The 12,379-nt window shown below is 36.8% G+C and overlaps 1 protein-coding gene across 1 annotated transcript in view; it reads right to left on the bottom strand.

Annotated features, from left to right (window-relative positions):
• Positions 1 to 12,379, bottom strand: part of LOC149070412 (O-glucosyltransferase rumi homolog) — a 36,657-nt gene that overhangs the window by 8,301 nt on the left and 15,977 nt on the right. The window contains exons 5-7 of the mRNA XM_089249635.1: positions 10,051 to 10,169; positions 8,678 to 8,837; positions 886 to 1,112 (exon numbers count right to left, since the gene is read on the bottom strand). Of these exons, the coding sequence (XP_089105761.1) occupies positions 886 to 1,112; positions 8,678 to 8,837; positions 10,051 to 10,169 (506 nt within the window). The remainder of the gene's footprint in view (positions 1 to 885; positions 1,113 to 8,677; positions 8,838 to 10,050; positions 10,170 to 12,379) is intronic.

Genomic DNA, 12,379 nt, shown 5'->3' with positions numbered 1-12,379 from the left:
GGTTGGGATGATCAAGAGCTTGCTTTGGACCCGTAGGAAGGGCATGTATAGGAGATAGAATGAATCGAACTCTGCGGGAAGATATTTCCTTCTTCTTTTTGGCTTTTCGCCTGGTAACTGTGATGAAGTCGGAGTCAGAGTCCAGCGTCGCCTCATCAACTGTTTCGTAGGCAGACATGTCGGACGGAGGACTGTCAAGCGAGGAAGAACCAAAAAGTTTTTGAGGTCATTATTCCGGAAGACTTTTGGTGTGTACGTCCCAGATGCGCCTACTTCGGATCTTCTCTCTTTTTTCAAGATGACATCTCTCGATAGCAGACGTACAAAGCGAGATCTGTCATTCCTTCACGAAGTTCTTCACGGCAGAATCGATGAATATTATCTAACGAGCCTAATTAATATCTCCGTGCCATGTCGCGAGCGACAGGTTCATAGTTCCCAAAATGTTTTTTATTTACCTCGTGCACGCACAAACATTTTAAATGCTTCACCAATTTTGCGAGCATGCAAAAATTACAATTTTTCACAAGGATTCCATGTTCTACTAGGTGCTTTATGAATTTGTATATATATTTTTCTTGTTTTCTCATTTGTCTTCCTCATGCTGAATTCTCAATGAGTGCTTCCGTTGCGCGTATATATATTTTTGTTTTTGAAGTTTGTTGATTTTATTTTTAACTTGTAAATTCGATGAATTATTATTATTATTTGCTTTTCTATTCATTTTCATTACTTGTATTTTTGTATTGTGATGTCCGTGTGTTTCTCATTTCTGTAATTGGGCTCAACCTGTTGAGATGTGTAAATAAATAAATAAATATTTATATTTCTCTTTGGGCTCCATCACTACTTACATCTCACATAAATAAACACAAAGATACTCACTCAACTTCTGTAAGCTCTTTGGAAACGGGTATGTAATGAACCCATGGTTTTAATTGGGGGTAGAAGAATTCCAGCCATTCATCACCGACATGGAACACCAGTGATTTGCATAAGAAAAGATGTTTCAACCTGAAGCTGGCAGCAACACCCCTGAAATTGAAGAGGTACTTGTACTGACAATGGTCTTCTAGCAAAACTTCTTTTGCAGGCAATTCACCCAAAGTATCCTGAAAGTCACATGGTGGAAATGAGAAGAAAAAAAAAAAAAGAGCACAGAGCCACATTAAACATGCTCATCTATATAACACAAATTTTATAAATACATTTTTATAAAACATTTACAATTTGTAAAAAAAAGTATAAAATGTATAAACAGAAGAATTTTAATAAGATAAAGAGCTCTCTGGAAAGAAACAATTTAGAGATTACAGGGGGGGGGGGGGAGATAGAGTATAAGTGAAAATTTTGCAAAAAAAAAAAGTGAAATTTGAAAAAATGCAGAAAACTTCTGCTACATAACTAATTCAAAGGTAGGGGACTAGCAATCCTCTATGAGAAGGAAAAAATGGATGGTAAAGTTGATGCTACTTATTTTAATCATGGATAATATTATTACTCAGGTATTGCTACCACTTTCACAGAACAGACCAATAATGTCGATTTTCTAACATAGGAAAAAATTTGTTTTTAGTTATTAGGACTTCAGTTTATGTTATCAGGTTTCCCCCATCTGAGGTTTATTTCTTTTTGCATATTTTGAAGCTAAGATTGATCCCGACTCATTTTTTCCCTATAAGTTATTATTATTAATCTCCATGACTATGTAGGAGGTCAGAAGGCTCCCTTGTTTATCTTGGTGACAAAGATTTTTGTACTCAGTTCACAACATCCTAATCGGGCTGTAATAACCGATATGATCCATGCACGTGTAGCGCTGCTTTTGCAATGAACTCCCATACAGTGAAGGAATGCATAAAGTAAAAAAAGTCCCTTTCTTAGGTTCTTGATCAGTTTCTTTCAACTGATCACATTTACAATTCCTCAGCTGATAGACTTTCGCAAGGGATCTATGGAACATATCATACATTATAGAAAATATAGTGTTGGTGTTTTTTCGTCGATTCATGCAAATTTAGTTTTACGTCACAAGAGTGGCGTTATTTTCTTCCCACAAGCCTTGTGTATATATACCTGTTTTTAGACTGAATAAATATACATTGCTCCTATTCGTTTTTTTTACTCTGGATTGGTTTTTGTAGTTGTTTTCACTGATAGTTACGAACCATGAAAGTGGTCGATCCTTGACAAATTGGTAGCAGAGCGTGGTTTTCGTGGTTAGGAAGTACTAAAGTAATCTGTACTTAAATTGTAAATGTGAAAACTCTGTTTTTTCGAAGAAACGAGTGTGTTCAAATTTCAAAGATTAAATCGTGATAATTTCAAGGAATGGAAATTCAACATGAAGATGCTTCTCATGAACTATGACGTGTTTACCCTTGTGGATGGATCCGAGCTCAAGCATCAAGAAAATGAAAAAGAACTCAGAGTATGGAGAAAACGGGACTCGAAAGCATTGTCAACGATATGTCTCCTCATTGACGATGATTTAAAGAACTTTGTGAGTGAAGCCACAACAGCTAAAGATGCCTGGGACATTTTGTGTGGTGCTTTTGCTCCAACGACCCGTGCTAGAATTGCCACTCTACGAACTGAATTCATGAACTGTCGACTGAAATCTGACGAAAGCATGTCTGTTTTCTTGGGTGCCTTATGAGAGCTGCTAAAGAATTGGAATCGGCGGGCAAGATTGTAGCAGATGACGAAATTGCGTATCAAATGTTATCCAACTTGCCAGAAAAATATGACAACGTCGTAATACAAGTGTATCAACTATTGGATAAGGACCTTACATCCGAAAACGTACGCAAAGCATTGATATCGGAGTACGACCGTCTTCAACATCGTGGAAATCAAGATATTCCGAGTGACTCTTCGCAGACAGCATTCCCGATGGAAAATCGGAAATTCAGATTAACCTGTTTTGGATGTGGTAAACCAGGACATTTTATAAGGCATTGTCAACAGTCGGGAAAATGGCGGAAAGCGTCAAGACGGGGGAGTGAATTCAAGATGAGACCTCGGCAAGCCGGTGAACCTCAAGAATCGAATCATACTACTGGTCCAAGTGCAACTTCATTTCTAGCTAGTGCATTATCGATCAACTCAAACACTGTAGAATTTGGGGTTGATACAGCAGCGACTGACCATTTCTGCAATAACAAAACATTGTTCCAAAATTTTATGGATCTCAAAAATTCAAAGGCTACAATTGCAGAGGGAACAACAGAGATATGTGGGCGAGGAGATATCAAGCTGGAGGTTCATCAACGTAAAGGTAAAGAAATTCTACTGCTCAAAAATGTTTTGTATGCCCCAAATATGACTAGGAACTTGATTTCTGGTAGATTAATTCACAAAGCTGGTTATTCGCTTTTTGTAAGGAATGGTAAAGCAGTGATCAGAAAGCCAAATGGCAGATTTTTTCTAGAGATACCTTTAAAAGATAAATTATATTTTTTGACTGTGGGAAATGCAGACTCGACATCGGAAAGCTATACAGCTAAAAGAAATGATTTAATGTTATGGCACTGTAAATATGGCCATCAAAACTCTAGGGCTTTGAAACAATTTTCGAAAGAAAATTTTAGCTATGGTATCAAAAATTTGAGTGGCGAGCTTGAATTTTGTGAAGCTTGTAACTTAACAAAATTGATGAGAGAAAGATTTAAAAGCATAAACAGGATTGTAACAAATGATGTGCTCGAACTTTTGCATTTAGATGTGTGGGGACCAGCCCCAGTGCAGTCGTTAGGTGGTTCCAGATATTTTCTTAGTATAATTGATGATTATTCTAGATACGGAACAGTGTATTTTATGAAACACAAAAATGAAGCTTTTGAGTGTTTTAAAGATTTTCAAGCTGAGGCTGAAAGACTGCATGGAAAGAAAATAAAATCTATTCGTAGTGATAACGGTTTAGAATTTACCGCCGATTATTTTGAAAAGCACTTAAAAGAGCAAGGTATCAGGATTGAGCGAACGAACATTTACTCTCCGGAAATGAACGGAGTTGCAGAAAGATTTAATAGAACAATCATGGAAGGTGTTCGGACTTTTCTGTACGAAACAGAGTTGCCGAAATTTTTGTGGGCTGAATTTGTGCATACACAAAATTATCTGAAGAATCGTTTCCTCACAGTAGTTTAGACGGAAAAGCCCCCGTGAATGTCTGGTTGAATAGACGTTTTTCTGTCAAACATTTTTAAGAGAATCGGGTGCACAGCGTATATGCATGTCCCAAAACAAAGAAGGGGAAAATTAGACCCAACAGCGAAAATAGGATATCTGGTTGGTTATGCCCGGAGAACGAAGGGATACAGAATTTGGGAACCTAGCGCACGCAGAGTGATAGAAACCAAACATGTAAGATTTGATGAAAATAAATTCAAATACAAGGCTAGAAACTCTGCAAACGAAGTACACATTAAAAATGTAAATGAAACATGTGATGATGAAAACTCGAACATGGACTTGTTTGATCTTCATCCAGTGAAAATTAAATGGGTGCGAAAAATAATGACCCGAAAAACTGGAAAATCCGCAGGGAGAAAGGACGTTTACTATTACCCTGAGCCAAATGTTAGACTAAGCAGCTTAAATGAGATTAAGCAATATTGTGAAAGTAATTCTCTAAATTTTGAACCTGAACATTTTGATTTTTCAGGAAAAACTGACGATCGTAGTGAAAATGTGGTTAGCGATCTAGAATCTGAAACCGAAATAGTAAATGGGGACGAAACTGAAGCTCATTGCGCAAATGTGAAAATTCCACTATCTTTTGACGAAGCGAAAAATGGACCCGATAATGCGAAATGGTTTAAAGCAATGAGTGAAGAACTAGAAACCCTTAAATCCCGTGATGTGTATGATCTAATTCCTAGAGATCAAGCGAAGAAAATCTTAGACAGTAAATGGGTTTATAGCGTAAAAACTGACTGTCAAGGGAAAATATAAAGATACAAAGCACGACTTGTTGCCAAAGGTTTCAAGCAGATTGAAGGTATAGACTATTTTGACACATTTTTGCCAGTTATGTGTTTTACTTTAGTGAGATTATTTTACATCATTTTGGTGATATTGAAAAATTGGAGACATGTGCATGCCGATATTAAATGTGCTTACCTTTATGGAAACCTATCGGAAAACATTTACCTAGAACAACCACAAGGTTTTGTGGAACAGGGTAAAGAACATTTTGTAATGAAATTGAAAAAAGCTTTATACGGGCTGCATCAAGCAGGTCGTGAATGGTTTCATAGGCTACATACAGTTCTTTTAGAACTCAAATTTGAAAAACTGTCAAGCTGCAATTGGGTGTACCATTTAAACTGGAATGTAATCGTATTGGTATATGCAGACGATCTTGCGATTTTTGCGCCTGATCGTGATTTAATAAATTTAGCGATCGGAAAAATAAGATCCAAGTTTGATATTAAAGTTTTGGGCCCGATCGAAAAATTTCTAGGCGTAGAGTTTGAAACGAGAAACAATGAAGTATTAATGCATCAAAAAGGTTATATAGAGAAATTGTGTGAGGTGTTTAATGGTATTCCAGTTAATACCAAAATTATGGCCCAGATAAAAATTGGTATTGTTGTTGAAAAATGTGATAAAAATGAAATTATTGATAATGCATTATATAGATCACTAATTGGAAGTCTTTTGTTTTTGGCAACAAGGACTAGGCCCGATATAATGTTTGCAGTATCACTTTTATCTAAGTATTGTAATGCTCCATCTGAAAAACATTTAAAATTGTTATATGAAGTTTTTTCAATATGTTGTTAATACGAAAGACTATGCTATAAATTTGTCTCTTGCTAAAAATTTTAATATTACAGCTTATGTAGATGCTAGCTGGTCATCTGACTGTGATGACAGAAAATCTGTCCGTGGATTCGTGGTTTTGATTCGTGGTATTCCTTTTTCTTGGTTATCATCAAAACAAAATGCTGTAGCGCTTTCGAGCATGGAAGCTGAATTTATAGCTCTTTCCGAGGTTGTTAAGGAGCTTATCTGGTTGTCACGAATACTGTGTGAATGTGTAAACCTAAAAATTAACTTTGAAAAACATGTTGTATATTGTGACAGTAAGAGTGCTATTTATTTTGCAAAAAATTTTATTGAAAATAGACGAACAAAACATGTGAATACTAAATATTTTTTTGTCAAAGACGAATTGAATCGAGGTGAATTCAATTTAATTCACATTGCCGGTAAGCAAAACTTAGCCAATGTACTTACTAAATGTATTTCTGTTGAAAAAATTAAGGACTCTTGTCGCAATATTTTTGTCTTATGTGTAAGAATAGACGAAAAACGGAGGGCAGATGTTGGTGTTTTTTCGTCGATTCATGCAAATTTAGTTTTACGTCACAAGAGTGGTGTTATTTTCTTCCCACAAGCCTTGTGTATATATACCTGTTTTTAGACTGAATAAATATACATTGCTCCCATTCGTTTTTTTTTTACTCTGGATCGGTTTATGTAGTTGTTTTCACTGATAGTTACGAACCATGAAAGTGGTCGATCCTCAGCATGTAGTAATGCATGATACATATTAGAGAGTTTCATTCAAACTTCTCACAATTACTGAATAATAAAAAAAAGATTTTAACTTAAAGGAGAAAAAAAAATCATGTTTAAGAGCAATATGAAAAAAAGCATGATTCAACATTTTGAAACCATTTATGTGAGAATGAAAAATGGAATTGTCCCATTTTCATACATGTTGTTCGACCAAAAGGGCCATACAATCTCAGACTCGCTACCAGTGTTTTTTCGAATATACACTGCTGGCCACCGTAAATGCAACACCCTGAAGGAAGCATGCAAATAATATGAAATTTACAACATGCATTAGCGAAGGTGAGATATGCAAATGATTAGAATTTCAGCGCAGACGGACATCACGCGCGCCTGTGGCGCCACTTCAAAGCGCTATTTAAGGCTTGGAGATTTCGACGATTTGAAGTACGGCAATTGTGTTTTTCTTGTGGTTTTTTAAAAAAAACGATCAATTATGCCTCGTAGAAAACAGCGATCATGTTTTGATCAAGTATCCGAGTTCGACAAAGGAAGGATAGTGGCCTACCGAGATTGTGGATTATCTTTCAGGGAAATCGGTAGTCGTGTTGGACGAAACCAAACAACTGTAATGCGGATATGTGATTGTTGGATGCAGGAGGGTACGACGGACCGACGTGCTCGATCGCATCCACCTCAGTGCACCACTTCACGTGATGACAGGCGTATTGTGCGTATGGCAGTGACGGATCGCTCAGCCACATCACAAACCATAGCACAGCACATTCAGTCTGTACCCCATCATCCAGTGTCTGCGCGTACCATTCGACTGCCGTTTATAGCAGAGTGGTCTGTCCGCAAGACGTCCATTGCTTCGTCTACCCTTGACGCAGAACCACAGACGTCTCCGCCGCCAATGGTGCGATGAAAGAAGGATGTGGACGGCACAATGGAATGAAATTGTCTTTACTGACGAGTCACGCTTCTGTCTGCAACACCACGATGGTCGGATTCGAGTCTGGAGACACCGTGGAGAGAGGATGCTGAACAGCTGCGTTATGCACCGCCACACTGGTCCTGCACCGGGTATTATGGTATGGGGCGGTATTGGATATCACTCTCGCACTCCTCTAGTACGCATTGCCGGTACTTTAAAAAGCCAGCGCTACATCTCCGAGGTGTTGGAGCCAGTTGTCCTTCCTTACCTTCAGGGCTTGCCCACAGCCATATTTCAACTGGATAATGCGCGACCACACGTGGTACGCATTGTCCAAAGGTTCTTCGTCAATCGCCAGATTGAATTGCTTCCCTGGCCAGCTCGCTCTCCGGATCTTTCGCCGATAGAAAACATGTGGTCCATGGTTGCTCAACGATTGACCCAGATTACATCCCCAGCTGCCACACCAGATCAACTTTGGCAACGCGTGGAAGCTGCTTGGTCTGCTGTACCCCAAGAACACATCCAAAGTCTCTTTGAATCAATGCTGAGGCGTGTAGCAGCGGTGATCTCCAACAATGGCGGCTACTCTGGCTACTGATTTTGGCAGGAACCACACTTCACAGAAGTCTATAAATTTAATCATTTGATGCTTGGTCAACATGTTATCTACAAAATAAATATTGTTGCGATATCTCTTGTCTTTCTTGGTGTTGCAATTTGGGTGGCCAGCAGTGTATATTAGACTCTCAATAATCTGGCTGAGGAGATATTCCAGTCCATCCAGTGATCCTGCATTTTTATAGGCGGTTTTTTAACATAGAAGGGGAAAACATGTCACTACATTTCTGTGCACACAGATGTTTATATTATTTAAATGGGATTTATTAATTAATTTCAAGTAATTCAGTACACCCTGGTCTAATATGTGCCAGATTAGCGAGAGTATACTGTAGTTATCATTCAGTTATTGTTATTAGAAACCCTAGGTTCTGATCACATTAAGCAGCGTACACATATGCAACAGAAAACTGTGCACACAAATGATATGTAGAACGTTTACATGATCTATAACATGAGGTGCATGTTGAGAGTGAGCAACAACAGTACATTTAAGTGCAAAATTATGGAAGGTGCAGTAGTTTTTGTGAAACACTCAAAACGAAGCCTTATTTCAATCAACCTACATAATCTAGATAAGGTACTCACTTTTTCTGATTTCCATGCTTGATTTTTTGTATATTTTGCATCGACAAGACTGGGCTTTTGCCTTGACAGTAGTATCAGGGGGTCTCTTTCAGCACTGGTACGAGAGCCTCTGAAAAATGCTACTGGCTTTTTCCTATACCACGGCCAACTTTCAATGGTCCTTCAAAGAAGAATAAGATAAATGTTTTGCTTCTAATGAGCATTTTCATTTATATATTTGCACTATCACATAATACACTCTTATACCTCATAAACATTCTTCTGGGAATTTCCAATGAATTGGTTGCCATGCCAGAAAAACTTTATTTGTGTATATATTATACTGTATGCAGCTCTAACACAATATGACAAGTCATTCTTTTAAGCATGTTTTTGGTTGTAGTTTGGCACATCGAATAAAAAAAAAACCTGTTTGGAAAAGTGGCTCAAGCTTAGCGCAAGTGATTCTATTCAAAACAGTGGATTCCACATGTTGTACAATAAGATCTGTAACACATGGTAAACAAAATAGGAAACCCTAGCAGCATGCGAGGAGGAGATACTCTCAAAGTAATGTTTCCCAGTGGCTCACCCTGCATTTGCCAAGAACCCGGAATGTAGGGTCTGTGTGTGTGCTTTTTTCTGGACCAAATTACACCTGGACAGGCATCTGTAAATATATACACATGTATATATATACAGCTAAGCCCACTTATTTAGAAATTGGATGTTTTAAGTCAGTTATAATACATTTTTTCCAACCCAGTGAACCTACATTCAAAATAATGTTAAAAATATCACTCACAATGCCTTTTTTAAAATAATGTAAAAATAATATAATGCGTGATTCCCTTTTTTATGAATATCGAATATAACGAAGTTTTTTGCACGAATGAGATTTTGTTATAGGCTGAAGTTCTATTAAACCAGAATTTCTCTTTCAGAACTAAAGTCTGAATATGAAGTACAACTGTACTATTTTGAGAAAGGTTATGGGTGTATTCTGTCAGTGGCATCTACAGCTAGATGACGATCTCCTAACTATGGATAGAATTGATTATGAACAATAACATACATGAACAATTTATTTTTACTATAATTAAATTTTCGAGTGAGCTTTAGGACAACCTGCCCCCATATCTAGTGCAATATCTATAGTCAGCAGACTATAGGTTGAGAAATGCTGCTTTAAGTGAATTCCTTTCATTGAACTTGAGTATTTATCGTGTATGGGTTTTAGAGAATATAAGATATAGCAAATGTTTTTCACACATTCCTTCAACTTTGTTCTATCCGGGCTTATGTTACTTTTACAGGTGCAGTGATGGTGCTAATACTTTTTCCTTATATAAAAAAGTTTAAAAAATTGTCTAGCGATAAAACCCACGACTTACTTGTTGATTTTTTCTCTTTGAAGATCCCATCTACCAATTCCAGTAGGGTAAAGACTAATAGCTGGACCACCTTCCCAAAATGTCCAAGCTGGGTACATAATGTCCCAATACTGAGAGGTCTGAAAATATGAAAATTCTATTTAGCATTCAAAAGACTCCATCACAGCAATTTAACTGTAATAAGAACATGTAAAATTCTTCTATAAAAATTCATTACAATTCCTCACAGTTAGGAAAAAAACCCATTTGTGATAGAAAGTGGCTTTAAATTAGCCGCAAAAGCTAAAAATTTACTTTCAAAGCAGCTTACTTACTCAGTCATTTTCTTATGATGGGAAATTCATGACAAGATGTAGTTATTTTCTGCTGTCCACACAATCAGTAGTTCACTGTATCATAATTATTGGATTGGATAGTGCAAAATTTAACACAATCCTTTTCTATACATCAACGGAGAATTATGTGTTGTACCTATCACCGAGTTAAATTATTTTTATTCATCATTGAGAAATATGTAATCACAAAAGAAATAGACTTTTTCTGGATATCATAGCTGCCAACTTTAGAGAGAATTAGGGAGGTTTTTAAGCAGATCTAAATTCTGAATAAAAATAAATTTAAAAGGGATTTTTTGGAAAACAGTGTAGGGATATTTCATTAATAAAAGTAAAATTGTAGGGATTTTTCCCTTTTGCAAAAATGTGACAAAGGCATAGCACTAAATCGCCAATCATTGCCAACGAGTAGGTTGAATTACCCATCATTGCTATTTTGCAATCAAAACATGCCAACAAAAAAACTGACATCGGCTCCAAACGGGACATATGGTCAATGCAAATACAAGCCATCTTGCCAAATTTTGGATGTCACGAGACCGAATTGACGCTGGCTGTCTGGCAAATTTTGTCTTTTCCCTTGAAAATATGAAATACTTGTTTTGTTATTTGATGCAATGGTAACAATTTGTATTATGCTTGTGATGTTATTTCAGAGGATTAAAATTGAAAGCATGTCTTTTAAGTAAAGTCTTCAAGAATAATTTTTCCCTGCAAGTAGGGATTTTTTACAATTACGGTCAAAATTCGGGAGACTCATAAATTTTCCAGGAGACTTGGCAACTATGGGATATTACGTTGAAGTAAACTTGAAAAAAAAATCATCTGCCCCACTCCCATCGCCAGAGGAATCAAACCGAGGCTCTCTTGCAAACTGGGCAAGGGTGCTATCATATATATCACTGGAGAAAATACTCTGCCTTCCTTATTTCATGCACTGTGGCATGAAAGTGCCACATGCCATAGTGCGTGAAATAAAGAGTTGTATCCCCAGTGGTGTAGATGGTAGCGCTCTTGCCCGGTTTGCAAGAGGACCTGGTTTTGATTCCTGAAGAACACATGACTTTTCTTTCAAAATTCAAGTTGGCATAATATCCAGAAAATGACTATTTCCTTGATGTATTTTGCAGAGAAAAAGTTGTCTCACTCTATGTAATCATAAATTTACACGAAAACTACTGTAATATCTGCACTTATAGCTTACAGTTACAAATTTTGCAACTTGGAGAAAAAAGTAATTATACGATCTGCAGATGTCATTTTCATTCATCAATTATGAAATTTTTAGGAATGGAAGGAGTTTTTGTTCATGTTTTTGCAGAAATTTTTTCTAAAGGTTCAAAAATGAATTTTATTAGTGGACCCTCATTAATCCGGCATATATCAGACCAAGGTGTGCTGGATTAATGCAAGTCAATGGAAAAAGCCCATTTAAATAATATAAACTAGTGAGCCAGGACATGCAGTGACATGTTTTCCTTTTCTATGCTCGAAAAAAGAAGAAAAAAAAACACCTAAAAATGTCAGATTAGCGAACGGCTGGATTATTGAGTATTTACTGTGCTTTCATTTTTATTCACTGCCAACAAAATACTAGCAACATCTGGAACTGAGAGGTCAAAAGGCCAGGCCAACAGCATCTGCTAAATTATTCTTGTACATTCATTTTTGATATTACAGTAGAGAGTTCCAAAAGTTTAAGATTCTTCGTTTTTCGCCAAGAATATCTTTCGTTTCATTTTTTCTATGAATACCAGTAATTTTAGTTTGGAGAGAACTTGCCAAAAAAACTAAAAAGGAGGTCTTGATTTTTAGGCTGGAATCTTTGGCAGGCCCCACATGCCAGATTTTTTTTTCAGAGGCCCTTTTATAACTTTATGGCGTAAAAAAAACAAAATAATATTTTCATATCAAGTTCCCAAGGCTAAAAACCCTGTCAGCCTCCACTATAAATAAGGGTATTGGCAGCCCCAATATAATGAATCAGGAACTTA

This window comes from Pholcus phalangioides, unplaced genomic scaffold, assembly GCF_987345545.1.
Source record: "Pholcus phalangioides strain wild (caught in Gottingen) unplaced genomic scaffold, Ppha-v1.0 ptg000022l_1, whole genome shotgun sequence".
Classification (NCBI taxonomy): domain Eukaryota; kingdom Metazoa; phylum Arthropoda; class Arachnida; order Araneae; family Pholcidae; genus Pholcus; species Pholcus phalangioides.
Note: the sequence above shows the minus strand (reverse complement) of the source record. Positions and strands in the feature narration are given on the sequence as shown.